The sequence below is a fragment of the Desmodus rotundus genome, chromosome 5 (genome assembly GCF_022682495.2).
Source record: "Desmodus rotundus isolate HL8 chromosome 5, HLdesRot8A.1, whole genome shotgun sequence".
Taxonomy (NCBI): Eukaryota; Metazoa; Chordata; class Mammalia; order Chiroptera; family Phyllostomidae; genus Desmodus; species Desmodus rotundus.
The window spans coordinates 70998033-71013375 of NC_071391.1; the positions used below are offsets into that span (position 1 = coordinate 70998033).

Sequence of the window (15343 nt, forward strand, 5' to 3'; positions counted from 1 at the left end):
TCAGGCTCTCAGGTCCCTGCTGCCCAGAGCCGTGGGCTCCGCGTGGTCCAGGACAGTCCGGTCCTGCCCGCGTTTCCACAGCTCATAGCGCTCGGGCTGCAGGATGCGCACAAAGGCGTCCATGGAAAAGCTGACCCTGGCCTCCCCGCAGCTGCACTGAGAGGCCACTTTGCCATAGTCGACCCATCGCGGGGTGGCAAAGTTGATGGCCTCGGCGCAGTTGAAGCCGTGATTGAAGCCAGCGTGGTAGCCGTAGGGAAAGGTCACCATGAACTCTCCAGCCTCCTGAGTGATGCGACTGAAGGGGATCCCATTCTCCTTGAGGACGCTGGGAGAGATGAGCGCCACCTTGTGCCTCAGGAAGGCCTCACAGCCCCGGGAACTGCCTGGGAAAAGCTCCCTGGCCAGGCATTCCAGGCGCTGGCCGTGCTCTGGGGGCACCGCGTACCAAGTTTTGGGCTCCCCGAAGTGCAGGTATTTGATGCTCTAATGGTCCATGTGCTCCGTGTGCCAAGCGACAGGTCGGCTGTGTTAACCCCTTCGATGACAAACTCCACAGGTCTGCTCCAGCAGGTACTGAATGGTTCCCAGAATACAGCGTGTTTATCATATAAGGAGTCATTGATTTTTGATTACATAATTTGGTTGTATGTATAAAGGTTTTTCTTAACTATTTTTGCTCCAAATCTTCAAAATTCTAGGTGCCTGAGTCTCATATTTTTAACTTTTTCCCTAAATTGGCAGTGCTGCCCCACCTCCAGGGCTCTTTCTTTTCCTGTATGTAGTAAACACACCTGCTCTCCCCCTCGCCACCTGCTGGACAGGATGGTCATTACAATGCTGTCCCATATTGTGGTTTTGCTTTTCTAGCCTGGCATGGTCTGTGCCTGTCTTTGGATTCCATGTAAGCATTATATTTATGAAATATCTCATTTTTTATAACTGGGTGACATAATTATTTTAAATCATAGATTCTAATTCCTATCAAGATTCCAATGACGTATTTCACAGAACTAGAACAAATATTTCAAAAATGTATATGAAGCCACAAAAGGCCCCTCATAACAACAGTGATCCTGAGAAAGAAGAGCAAAGTTGGAGGAATCACGCCACCTATTATGAAACTACAAGGCCATAGTGATTGAAACAGCATGGTACTGGCATAAAAACAGGCACATAGATCAATGGAACAGAATAGAGAACGCAGAAATAAACCCACACCTTTGTAGTCAATTGATATTCAACAGAGAAAACAAACACATACAGTAGGCTAACGATGGTTTATTCAATAAATGGTGTTCAGAAAATTGGACAGATACATGTGGAAAAATGAAACTAGACCACCTTCTAACACCATACACAAGAATAAACTCAAAATGGATTAAAGACTTAAATGTTTGACCCCAAACCATAAAAATCCTAGAAGAAAACACAGGCAGCAAAATCTTGGACATAACTCATAGCAATATTTTATCAGATCAGGCAAGGGATCAAAAGAAAAAAATAAACAAATGGGGCTACATCAAACTAAAAATGTTTTGCACAACAAAGGAAATCGTCAACAAAATAAAAAGAACCCACGGAATGGGAAAACATATTCACCAGTACATCTGATAAGGGGTTAATATCCAAAATTTATAAAGAACTTACAAAATTCAACACCAAAAAATCAAACAACCCAATTAAAAAATGGGTAAAGGACCTGAAAAGCCACTCCTCCAAAGAGGACATACAGATGGCCAATAGACATATGAAAAATGCTCAACATCACTAATCATCAGAGAAATACAAATTAAAACCACAGTGCGATATCATCTCATACCTGTCTGAATGGCTATCATCAATAAATCAACAAACAACAAGTGCTGGCAAGGATGTGGACAAAGGGGAACCCTTTTGTATTTATTGTTGGTATAGATTGGTGCAGCCACTGTGGAAAGCAGTATGGAGATACCTCAAAAAATCAAAAATGGATCAGCCTTTTGACCCAGCGATCCCACTTCTGGGAATACATTTGAAGGAACCCCAAACACTAATTCCAAAGAACACAAGCACTTCTATGTTCATTGCAGCATTATTTACAATTGCTAAGATATGGAAACAGCCCTAGTGTCCCTCAGTGGATGAGTGAATAAAACAATTATGGGACATTTACACAATGAAATACTACTGGGCTTTAAAAAAAAAAAAAGAAGAAGAAGAAAATTTTACCCTGTGAAACAGCATGGATGGACCTGGAGAACATTATGCTAAGTGAAACAAGCCAGTCAGAGAAAGACAAATACCATGATTTAACTCATATATGGAATCTAATGAACAACTGAACTAACAAGCAAAATAGAGACAGACTCATAGATAGAGAGATGGCAGCTAAAAGTGGTGGGGAGGGTACGGGGTGGAGGGATTGAGCAAAAAGGAAAAAGGACTCATGGACATGAACAGCAGCGTGGTGACTATGTGTGTGGGGACAGTATAAAGGCACTAAATGGTAATGGAAAAAATACAATTAAAAAATTGCCCTGGCTGTTGTGGCTCAGTGGATTGAATGCCAGCCTGTGAACCAAAGGGTTGCTGGTTTGATTCATAGTCAGGGCACATGTCTGGGTTGCGGGCCAGGTCTCCAGTTGGGGGTGTGTGAGTGGCAACCACACATTGATGCTTCTCTCCCTCTTTTTCTCCCTCCCTTTCTCTATAAATAAAGAAATAAAATCTTTTAAAAAAAACTTTAAAAATACAATACCATATGATTTCACTTATACATGGAATCTAAAGAACAATATAAACGAACAAACAAAACAGAAACAAGCTCATAGATACAGAGAACAGAATGAAGGTTGCTAGAAGGGAGGGGCTTGGGGGACTAGGTGAAAAAGGTTAAGGGATTGAGGTGTACAGATTGGTAGTTACAAAATAGTCACGGGGATGTAAATTACAGCATAGAAAATACAGTCAATAATATTTTAATAACTAGGTATGGTGCCAGCTGGGTACAGAAAATATTGGGGCAAATACTTTGTAAAATATGACTGCCTAACCACTATGTTGTATACCTAAAAGTAATACAAAATAATATTAAGTGTAAACTGTAATTTAAAAAATTTATTTTTAAAAGATAGATATACATATAACTTTTAGTAAGTAAAAATAATAACAAATTTAAAAAAGAAATTTATGGCAAAAAGTCTTAGATTCTAGGTGCCATGTTCCTCAGATGCTGTGGTTTTCAATTACTCAGCATCAAACTCCCAAACCCCAAGGTCTGTTCTGAATACAGCTGAGGTTGCTGGAGAGCTGCAGAAAGCCACTATGATCTAAAACACAAGTATTAACCGCTACAACAAAAACATCTCATCTACATCAAACACCAATTCTAACTTGAACTCTAAGCAACTATAATTATTCCCCTGCTTGCCAGATCACTTAGAAACCAAATCCTAGTATACTGTCAGTGCTCAATAAAGAGTTATAGAATGAGTGTTATAGAACTTCAGAGGAAAGAGATCTGGGATAATTAGGGAACCTTCATCACTAATTCGGGGTCTGCATAATATAAGAAGTATGATAAAATGAAATTTCTGGGAAAGGTAGAAAGTTTGAAATAGTGACTGCCTGTAGGTGATCATTGATATAAAAAAGAAACATGTGAAAGGTCTCAAGAGAGTTTTTTTTTTTTTTAACATTGTTCATCTCCTTCCCAGTCTTTTTTTTTTTTTTTAATCCTCATCTAAGGGACTTCCGGCCAAGATGGAGGCATAGGTACATATGCTGTGTCTCCTTGTACAACCAAAAGAAGGACAACAACAAATTAAAAAACAAACAAACAACCAGAACTGCCAGAAAATTGAACTGTATGGAAGTCCAACAACCAAGGAGTTAAAGAAGACGCATTCATCCAGACCAGTAGGAGGGGCAGAGATGGGCAGCCGGGACAGAGAGGACTCGTGGTAAGGTGGCGGCTGCAGGACTGGGGTGGGTGGCAGCTGGCAGCTGGTGGCTGGCCGAGTGCACTGTCCCACATTTGCATGTAGATAAACTGGGAGGAACTGGGGAATGAGACAGTCCAAGCAACCCAGGGTTCTAGCACGGGGAAATAAAGCCTCAAAACCTCTGACTAAATAAACCTGTAGGTGCTGCAGCAGCAGAAGAAACTCCCAGCCTCACAGGAGAGTATGTCGGAGAGACCCACAGGGTCCCAGAATGTACACAAACCCACCCACCTGGGAGTCAGCACCAGAAGGGCCCAATTTGCTTGTGGGTAGTGGAGGAAGTGACTGAAAGCTGGCCAGGAGCTGAGCAAGTGGCACTGTTCCTTCTCAGACCTGTCCCCCACATACAGCACCACTACGTGGATTGCCCTGCCCTGGTGAATACCTAAAGCTCTACCCCTTACTGTGTAACAGGCACCTCGAGACAAAAAAAATATGCACTTACTCTATACAAAACTCGGTAGATGCTACTTCATTTCTTTCATATAGTTCCTTTATAGGTAGGTGGTCAGACTCTCATTTAGGGGGGAAAAATCACTATTTAGGAGGCTTTTGGCCAAGATAGAGGCATAGGTAGGTACACTTCACTTCCTCACGCAAACAAAAGCAGGATAACAACCAATTTAAAAACAAACAAACAAAAAAAACCCAGAACTGCCAGAAAATCAAATTGTACGGAAGTCTGACAACCAAGGAGTTAAAGAAGTAACATTCATCCACATTGGTAGGAAGGGCAGAGATGGGAAGCTGGAGCAGTAGGGACACCCAGGCAGACTGGTGGTTTCACATTTGCATCGGATAAGCCAGGAGGAACAACTGAGGAGCAAGACAGACCCTGCAACTGAGGGTTTCAGTGCAGGAAACTAAAGCCTCAAAACCTCTGGCGTAAAAACCTGTTGGGGTTGCAGAGGTGGGAGAAACTCCTGGTCTCACAGGAGAGTCTGTTGGAGGGGCCCTTGGGATTCTAGAATGTACACAAGCCCATCCATTTGGGAATCAGTAACTGAAAGGGCACAATGTGCTTGTGGGAAGCAAAGGAAGTGACCGAAAGCTGGGCAAGAACTGAGCAAGCAGCATTGTTCCCTCTCTGACCCCTCCCCGACGTAGAGCACCACAACACAGGGAAGTGGCTTGCCCTGCCCTGGGAAACACCCAAGGCTCCTCCCTTTACAGCTGACAGGTATACCGCAACAAAGAAATATGGCCCAAATGAAAGAACAGATCAAGACTCCAGAAAAAGAACTAAGCAACAAGGAGATAGACAACCTATCTGATGCAGAGTTCAATACACTGGTAATCACGATGCTTACAGACATTGAGTATGGTCACAAAATAAAGGAAGATGTGAAGGCTATACAAAGTGAAATACAGAAAAATATACAGGGAACCAGTGGTGAAGGGAAGGAAACTGGGACTCAAATCAACGGTTTGAAGCAGAAGGAAGAAATAAACATCCAACCAGAAGAGAATGAAGAAACAAAATTCAAAGATGTGAGGAGAGGCTTAGGAGTCTCTGGGGCAACTTTAAACATTCCAACATCTGAATCATAGGGGTGCCAGAAGGAGAGGAGTAAGAGCAAGAAACTGAAAAATTATTTGAAATCACAATGAAGGAGAACTTCCCCAATCTGGTGAAGGAACTAGACATGCAAGTCCAGGAAGCTCAGAGAGTCCCAAAGAAGTTGGACACAAGGAGGAACACACCAAGGCACATCATCATTACATTACACAAGATTAAAGATAAGGAGAGAATCTTTAGTTTAAAGGCCCGCACTCAATCCACTGAGCCACACCAGCCAGGGTGATAAGGAGAGAATCTGAAAAGCAGCAAGAGAAAAGGAGACAGTTACCTACAAAGGAGTACCCATAAGACTATCAACTGATTCCTCAAAAGAAGGGGCTGGAAAGAAGTATTCCAAGTCATGAAAGGCAAGGACCTACATCCAAGATTGCTCTATCCAGCAAAGCTTTCATTTAGAATGGAAGGGCAGATAAAGTGCTTCCCAGATAAGGTCAAGTTAAAGGAGTTCATCATCACCAAACCCTTATTATATGAAATGTTAAAGGGACTTATTAAAAAAAAAGAAGATCCAAACTATGAATAATAAAAACACAACAAACTCACAACTATCAACGAATGAACCTAAAAAAAAGAAAGAAAAACACCCCAAAACAAGCTAAGCAAACAACTAGAACAGGAACAGAGTCACAGAAATGGAGATCACATGGAGGGTTATTGGTGGAAGTGGAGGGGGAAGAACTGGGGAAAAGGTACAAGGAATAAGAAGCATAATTGGCAGGTACAAAACAGACAGGGGAGGTTAAGAATAGTATAGGAATTGAAGAAGCCAAAGAACTTATATGTACGACCTGTGGACATGAACTAAGTTGGGAGGGGGGAATTGGGAGTTGGAGGCAGGATACAGGGTGGAGGGGAGTAAACGGGGGAAAGTGGGACAACTGTAATAGCATAATCAATAAAATGTATTTAAAAGAAAAAATAAATCTCAACTAAGTATATGTTTATTGAGAGAGAGAGAGAGAGAAACATCCATGTGAGAAAGATGACTGGTTGCCTCCCATACCCTAACTGTGAATGGAACCCATAGCCTTTTGGTGTATGGGCAACACTCCAACCACCTGAGCCACCCAGCCAGGGCTCCTTCCCTGCCTTAAATAATCTTTTCCTCCACCTGAACTGAGTCACCCCGATAATTTCACCTTTTCTGAAATCTTGATTCTAAGAATCCTTAACTGAAGCTGACTACACTTTCCATATACAATAACACTCAACAATTTTTTACCTGAGACTTTCCAAATGTTTGGCCCTCTTTGATTTTTTTTTTTTTTTACTCATTTTAGATGTACAAAAAAGTTCTGATTGAGTTATGGTTATTCACACCCACCCCCTTCTTGCTTTAGGAGGATTAATGCATGCCTCTACTTCAGATGTGCTCTTGACTGTGTCCCAAGAAGAAAATCTGGGCAGCACAGAGCCCTGTGAGTATGAAGAGCAAGAGAAGAGCAGGTATGGTAGGACTAATCTCTTCCTTGGGTTTCTAGGTATTCAATCTTAACCAAAAAAATTTTTTTTCTTTTTGTTCAATCCTTTTCATTACTTACAACTCTAACATTTTGCATTGGTTAATCCCTCTAATTCTATTTTAATTATTGGCAAAAATGTTTCCAAATTTCACTCAAGTAAAATGCTGGCCTTGGGGCTAAATTAGATAACTATGTAAATAGAGAAAATGTTTTCATTTTAAGGAAATATCCATTGGTTCCTATGTGGAGGTGTGTTTAAAACGAGACTGTGGAATTTTGTCAAACACCTATCAGAATATATGAAAATACTAATATAACTTTTCTCCTTGTATCTACTAATAGGATAAGTTATATTACTTATTTCCTTATTTTAAACCATCACTGCCTTCTTAGAATAAACCTCAGTCATTTTATTATTCTTTTAATGTATTTAGATTGTTTTAGGTAATTATTCACCAATAACTTTATTATTTTCTCTCCTTATGCAGTTTGTCAGTTTTTTCTATCAACATTGTTCTTACTTTAAAATTTTGAGGGTTTTTTTTTCTTTTTCAATGCCAAATAGATTTGGAAATACTTGCTCTTCAAAATTTCACACATTTCCTTATGGGACTAACTGGTACTGGTGGTTTTTGAAGAGGCAGATCTTTTGATGTCTTTCTATATTTCTAAATAAAGATTCTATTTATTTATTTATAGAGAGAGGGGAAGGGAGAGAGAAAGAGAGGAAGGAAACATCAACGTGTGGTTGCCTCTCATGTGCCCCCCACTGGGGACGTGGCCTGCAACCCAGGCATGTGCCCTGACTGGGAATCAAACCAGCGACCCTTTGGTTCGCAGGTTGGCACTCAATCCACTAAGCCACACCAGCCAGGACGTCTTCTATATTTCTTACATAGAAATTTGTCTTAGCCGTTACTGGTGTGGCTCAGTGGATTGAGTGCTGGCCTGAGAACCAAAGGGTCTGTGGTTCGACTCCCAGTTGTGGCACATGCCTGGGTTGCAGGTCAGGTCCCCAGTAGGGGGTGATTGAAAGGCAACCACACATTGGTATTTCTCTCCCTCTCTTTCTTCCTTCCTTCCCCTTTCTCTAAAAATAAATATATAAAATATTTTTAAAAAAGAAATTTCTCTTAGATTTCTTAAGTCTTCTGAAATCAGTTTTAGTTCATTTTTCCTAGAAAAGTATCTATATTACCTGAGCTTTTTGTTGATTTACTAGTTATATTATTTTATAGTTTTTCTAACTCATTAATTTCTGCATGTGTACTAATTCCTTTCTGCTACTTTCTGTGAGTTTGTTTTTTCCTAACTTTATGAGACAGAAACTTAATCCAGTTAATTTCATTATTTTGATTTTATTGATAAAAATACTTAAGGCTGTAAATTTTCCTCAGTTCTATTTTAACTGAATCCCATATACTACTATGCGTATGTCATTCATCTTTAAATCTACAAACACTTCAATAACACTTATGGTCTTTTAGACATCCATTTAGAGGGACTTCTGTTTCTGTGGTCTACAAGTCATTCAATTGAGAATTAACTTTCCAGAAAGAAGAACCTTTATATTTTTTGATTTACCATTAATGCCTACTTTTGTTGCATGAAAATTAAGAAGTTTAATTTTTTTCTTACTTTGGAATGTATTGATGTTTTCTCTTCACTCTAATATACTGTCAAGTTTGTGATTGATCCATTGGCACTTTACGAAAGTACTCTATTACCAGGCACATAAATTCTACCTTATTGTTAGTGGTTTTTAAGTTTTCTTTATCCTTAAGCTTATTTATTTATTTATTTATTTATTTATTTATTTACTGTCTTGCCAGACTGCATGAGGTTAAAATGGGTTCTGAACACTCAATTCTAACGCGTGGGGAAGGTTTTTCCTCACATCAACGCCAGCAATGCTGAGGACACCAGCACTCTGTCCTACAGTTCAACTCACTTCGGATACTTCCGACCTGGAGGTAGCGTCAGATCTCACAGGTAAAGTGCCCAGTCCTCCAAGACTGCTGTCCCCCCTTCAGATGCCAGTCATGAGCCCAAGTACTTCTGACCCACTGGCTATAAATCTGAGGTTCCTCTGGCCAACTCCTTGGATTTTATTAATTTTCTAGAGCATCTCCCTGAACTCAGAAAACATTTTACTGACTAGATTACCTGTTTGTTATAAAAGCTTATAACTCAGGAACAGCCAGAGGGGAGATGCACAGGGCAGAGGAATGGGCCAGGGCACGGAGCTTCCATGCCCTCCCCAGGAGTACCACTCTCCCAACACCTCCATGTATTCCCCAACCTGGTAGCTCCCTATACCCTGTCTTTTCTGGCTTTTAGGGAGGCTCCATTACATAATCATAACTGATTAAATCACTGGCCATGAGATTGATTCAATCTCAAGCCCCTCTCCTCCCAAAGTCCAAACCCTCTAAATCACAAGGTTAGTTTCTCAGGTAACTAGCCCCCATCCTTAGGTGACCAAGGGACATTCCTAAAATCATCTCATTAACATAACAAAAGACACCTTTATATCTCTCATCTCTTAGGAGCTCTGTACCGGAAACAGGGATGAAGACCAAATAAATATTTATTATAAATCACATCACATAAAAAGATCCTAATTTTAGTGTGTTTCTTTCAAATTGTTTTATTTTCTGTAGTTTACACTTTATCAAAGTTGCATAGATATTCATGACTGCCATATTTTCATGGTGAAACTTAATCCTTTCTATGTACCTTTGAGCCTCAGTTCTAATTTGTCTGACATTTAGATCCATGACTCCTGCTTTCTGTTTGTATTTGCCTCATAGACTTTTGCCTATCATTTTACTTTTAACTTTTCTGAATCACTTTGTTTTAGATTGTTAAAAGATAAACTAAGGTATATTAAAAATATTGAGTGATTCAAATCAGGCAGCATCCAATCTAGCAGACAGAAAGGAGCTCCAAGGAGCTGTACCATATGAAAGCCTTTTATAGGCGAAAGGGAGCAGAAACAGGAAGTTGCACTGGTCAAAAAACTGGGTTCCTTATTGCAAGGTTTCTTTCCTCTAGGGAATGGCAGGGGTCCATCAGGCAGATTATCTAACTAGTGCTGATCATGTGAATCCAGATTGACCGGTTTGAGATTCCATTTCTGGGCAGTGGAAACCTTAAGTTGTCCTAGTAGTAGAAACATCTGGCAGCTTAAGAAATGTATCATCTCTAGGAGATAAAGCATTTTCACTGGGGACAGGATCAGTCCAGATGGTTACTTCCCAGGGTCAGTCTGTGGTTCCCAGTGTTGAGGGTCAGATACAGTCATATTTGACACCATCTTCAACAGTGATTGAACACCATCCATTGGTGGTGAACATGTCTCAGCACTGAAGAGATTCAACTCCCTCTAGCTTTAGTCCTAAGGGATCACAGTCAGGGGCAGAAGAACTTTTGACAACTGAAGGTCGGACCTGGATCATGAAAGCATAAGAGTGATCCATCCTTACAATCTCGGAGAGGTTCACAAGGGTTTTCAAGTTTCCAGCAGCATCTTTGGGAAATGATCTCAGAGTCCCAGTGATATTGGGAGGAGCTAGGGGGACACTGTCAGGGAGACAAGTTACAATATTGTCCAGAGAGAGCAGGCAAGGGCCAGGGTGCATCGGTTCATCAGGATCTAAAGGGGGCCCCAAGAATTGAAGATCTGGGGCACAATAACATCCAGAAGCCCTCGAAGGATTGGGGAACTGAAAGCTGAATGATGTATGGTTGTCTACTAAGAGTCCATCAGCAAGCACAGGCAGGGCCTTGGGGTCCGGAGCAGTGCGCGCTGTGCCCACTGAGCAGCGCCTCTTAGCCGCGGCCTGCAGGGTCGCCTCCTGAGCCCCCTCTTCCAGAGGACGACGGCCCCCAGCACAGCTGCCAGTGGGCTGGGGAACCCGGGCAGATGGGCCCGGGATTGGCGGCGAGGACAGGTCGGGCTTGGAGGAGCAGCAGGCCGCCGCAGCTCCGCACTGGGTGGAGGAGGGAAGCCTGGGATGCCGAGAGGGCTGGCGCACAGCGGCAGGGCGGGCGCGCGCGGCGGCCGGGCCCAGGACTCCAGGGTTGCGAGGGGCCCGACGCAGCTGCAGGTGCCTTGGGCCCAGACTGGCTCTGGCGGCCGCCAGGCTCTGCCTCCAGGCGCTCAGGTCCCTGCTGCCCAGAGCCATGGGCTCCACGTGGTCCAGGACAGTCCGGTCCTGCCCGCATTTCCACAGCTCGTAGCGCTCGGGCTGCAGGATGCGCACAAAGGCGTCCATGGAAAAGCTGACCCTGGCCTCCCCGCAGCTGCACTGAGAGGCCACTTTGCCATAGTCGACCCATCGCGGGGTGGCAAAGTTGATGGCCTCGGCGCAGTTGAAGCCGTGATTGAAGCCAGCGTGGTAGCCGTAGGGAAAGGTCACCATGAACTCTCCAGCCTCCTGAGTGATGCGACTGAAGGGGATCCCATTCTCCTTGAGGACGCTGGGAGAGATGAGCGCCACCTTGTGCCTCAGGAAGGCCTCACAGCCCCGGGAACTGCCTGGGAAAAGCTCCCTGGCCAGGCATTCCAGGCGCTGGCCGTGCTCTGGGGGCACCGCGTACCAAGTTTTGGGCTCCCCGAAGTGCAGGTAGTTGATGCTGTAAAGGTCCATGTGCTCCGTCTGCCAAGCGAAGCTGGTCTTCCACATGCCAAAGTACAGGTAGGGGGTGTTGACGCCTTCGATGACAACTCCGCACTCCTGCTCCAGCAAGTCCTGAATGGTTCCCAGGTGGCCGAGGTTCCACTGCTTGGTGTTTGCATCAAACAAGGAGCCACTGACGTCAGCGCCGTAGATGGGCGAATCGTAGACGCGGGTTTTCCAGTACTTTCGCTCCAAATCCTCAAAATCCACATGTGGCGGAGTCCGGTATTGGCCACTGTTGGCCAAGCGGCGATACTGCCCCACCGTCATGGCTTTCTTCTTCTTGTGGTATTGAATAAACACACCTGCGCGCCCAGAGGCCACCTGCTGCAGAGGAGCGGCTATTAAGATGTCACTGATGTCATCATAGCTCTGTCTGGCTTTCCACTCCTTGGGTGGAATTATCTTAGCCAGGCCAGCTCGGTGGGCACCTTGGGATTCTATGGAAGCAATGTATGTGTTGAAATCCTGAAAGTCTTCCGCGCTTGGGCGGAAGGTCATGATTGAAAGGCTTGGGTTCTGGGCACCAGAGCGCTTAAAGTTCATGGCTGCGATAGAAGCAGCAGACTCCCAGGTGCCTAGGTCTATATTCGATCCGAGACAATGACGGGAGTAATGTCTTTTCTGTTGCTTTCCTCAGACTCGGGCACTTGGACAAATCAGCCTCTTTCAGACTTGTGGACTGGCCAGTGGTACTGCACTCTGGGCAGCCTTTTGGACCTGAAGGAAACGGGGTAGGCGCCGGGGGAGCAGACACTTGGAGTGGCACGGAGGCTCAGCCCGCAGCTCTGTGAGCGTCCTCAGTTGGGGTGCTGGTGTCTCTGAGGCTTCCAGGCTGGAGCGTAGGGATGGCCCTTCACCCCACCGTAGCGGAAAGTCTCTTGCAGGAAGTTGAAAAGCTAAACCAAAAGAAAAACAATACAGAATATTTGAAAATAATTTCTATACCTAGTAACACCCAACAGAAATGATGACCCGGATCAAACCCTGATTCTTAGAAAAGACCCTTAGAAGTGAAAAGACATAGGCACGAAGAGAAAAAAGTACAAACAAACCACGTTATGATAACATGGGGGACAGAGCGAAAAACCCAGCAGAGAACTATTTGTATACTATAGTTTAATCTTATGAATGAATCCCTTGGTGCTCCTAATTTGGATGGATCATTTTCTCCAAAGGACAAATGTCTTCTAGTGGCCCAAGAAAAAAGTGAAATACTGATATATCCCCATAAGCTAAATAAAAATAACAGTGGTTTAAATATGGCCCATTAACACCTAACACATCATATTGTAAGTGCATTCTCTGACCCTTACGTCGTGGAAGCGTTTCTAGGGCACGCTATTCAGTTCACTTCACGAAGCTCAATGCAAAACCAGAAGAGGGCGACACTGGGCAAGCACTCCACGGGGCCAACTTGATCGAGGGGCTTAGTTGGGGAAGTCTTAAATAAAATTTTATCCCAAATTTACTGCAGCGGGGCATGAAAAGAAGAGCACACCATGCTGAACCGGCAAAGATCCTTTACAAAACCTACCAGTGTGAGCGACTCCCTTGACAGATAAAATGGAGAAACCATCCCCTATCGCATGCCGAAAACTATTTGAAAGAACTCAAGGTGCATTTCATTATTTCAAGACACGCTTTACAAAGAAAAGAGAGAATTCCCGTCCTGGAAAGAGTGCCTGCCCTGACTGGCGCGGCTCCGTGGGTTGGAGCGTTGTCGCACAGAAGGAAAGTTTGCCAGTCCGCGAATCGCGGTCAGGGCACAGGCCTGGGTTTCGGGTTTGGTTTCCAGGTGTGGCTCAAACGAGAGGCAACTGATCGACGTTTCCCTCGCACCTCTAGCTTTCTCTCCCTCTCTTCCCCTCTCTCTAAACAAAAGTACTAAATCAAGTCTTTTTGCAAAAAATGAAGCAAGAATGCCTATGCAAACAACCAGCAGGTGAAAAATACAGAGCACTGATGTATCCACCCCTACAAGCATTATTCTTCACAGAAAAACACATGACGCAATCTCATCATTAGTTTGCATTAATCGAAAAATTAGGATTAGAAATGAAGGTTTCAACACCATTCTAGACAGATTAGCATACAGAAACCTCTAGCATTCTAAACACTGGTTAATGATCAATGAATTATAAGGTGGACTAAGCAGACAGGTTTCAGCCCTTTTAAGACATACAAGGCCTACCTGGACTTCTGAGGCTCTATTGTTTAGAACAGGTGTCCCCACCCTCCTGGCCATGCACCAGTATAGGTCCCAGCCTGTTAGGAACCGGGCAGCACAGCAGGAGCTGAGCTGGAATGCAATGCGCTTGACTCAGCCCCAAGCCATCCCCCACAACCCCGGTCCACGGAAACATTGTCTTCCACGAAACCAGTCCCTGGTGCCAAAAAGCTTGGGGACCACTGGTGTAGAGCATCGTGCCATACACCAAAATGTTGGGTGTTTGATTCCTACTCAGGGCACACCTGGAAGGCAACCAATCGATATTTCTCTCCCACTCTCTCTCTCTCTCACACACACTCTGTCTCTCTTCTTTTCTCTCCCAAATCAATAAGCCCATTTAAAAATTTCAAAAATGAGGAAATATTGAAGAAACAAGCAAAAAGAGTGACATACACATAATATTTGTGCTTTCGATGCATAAATAAATGAGACTTTACCAGAAAGGAGGTTGCTTTCTGATAAAAAGGTGATCATTTTCAACTGTTTTATGCTTTAAAGAAGAAACAAAAACACACCCTGGCTGGTGTGGCCCAGTGGGTTGAGTACCAGCCTGCTTCCATTCCTGCTCGGGTCAGACGCCTGGGTTGCGGGCCAGGACCCCAGTTTGTGGTGTGTGAGTGGCCACCTATCAAAGTTTCTCTCCCTCCCTTCCCCTCTCTCTCAAAGTCAATAAAAAAACTATTTTTTTAATTAAAAAAAGGAAAAGCAAAAACAAACAAACACAAAAAGGCTTGCCATCTGCTACTCTAATGTCTTGATTCCAAAGGGCCGTACATTAGGACCCAGAAAATGACTTCCTTTCAGGACTCAGCCTCTGAGTGGAACGTGCTGTGCTGGAAGTCCAGCTCTGTTCGGCCCATCCCAGCTCCCATTCAGTCAGCAGGATCCCACTTCCAATGCCCCCATATCAGATAAATAACCTCTAATCTAATCCCACATTTTTTGAAGTCCCTCTCAATAAATTCATTCTCTTCCCACATGTAGAAACCCTCTTATTGCCATTGGAAACCAGTTCCCGAAATACCAGGCTTCTTCCTGAAAATCTATGTGATTTTTCCCAAGAAAATATTCAGAAGAAAATTAATCCCACACCTCTGAAAAACAGTTTAGAAACAAAAATGTGTTGTAACTCAAGGAAAGGATATCCCAGTGCATATTTCTCCATCACAAATAGGATAAAAGTATATAATGTATGCAGGGGAAGGTCCAAAGTGCATGACCAATGATATGCCAGGGGAGGAAAGGTTAGCCTGGGGACAAGGGCCTGCTTTCCCTAGTTTTGCTCGTTGCTAGGCATCTGGGGCTTTCCGCCCTGCCCACCTCCTGTCCCTGGCCCTTGTCTTCGCTCATTTTTAGCCGCTTGGACACTGGAAGTGGAATGCAGACAAAGGTTT

General features: G+C 43.7%; 1 protein-coding gene across 1 annotated transcript; it reads right to left on the reverse strand.

Annotated features, from left to right (window-relative positions):
• Positions 1 to 12265, reverse strand: LOC112317537 (lysine-specific demethylase 4D-like). The gene is made up of 3 exons (XM_053924446.1): positions 11160 to 12265; positions 10520 to 11078; positions 1 to 486 (listed from the first exon to the last, which is right to left on the reverse strand). The coding sequence occupies exons 1-3, from the start codon at positions 12260 to 12262 to the stop codon at positions 1 to 3; spliced, it is 2148 nt and encodes a 715-aa protein (XP_053780421.1). The 5' UTR covers positions 12263 to 12265.
• Between the last annotated feature and the right edge of the window lie 3078 nt (positions 12266 to 15343).

Excerpts from the sequence above, each read along its gene's own strand:
- LOC112317537 (XM_053924446.1), bottom strand. The coding sequence starts at position 12,262 with ATGAACTTTAAGCGCTCTGGTGCCCAGAACCCAAGCCTTTCAATCATG. Across the intron at positions 11,079-11,159 it reads CTGGCGGCCGCCAGAGCCAG|TGCCGCTGTGCGCCAGCCCT; the intron begins TCTGGGCCCAAG and ends GCGCGCCCGCCC. Across the intron at positions 487-10,519 it reads TTGTGAACCTCTCCGAGATT|AGCATCAAATACCTGCACTT; the intron begins GTAAGGATGGAT and ends ATGGACCATTAG.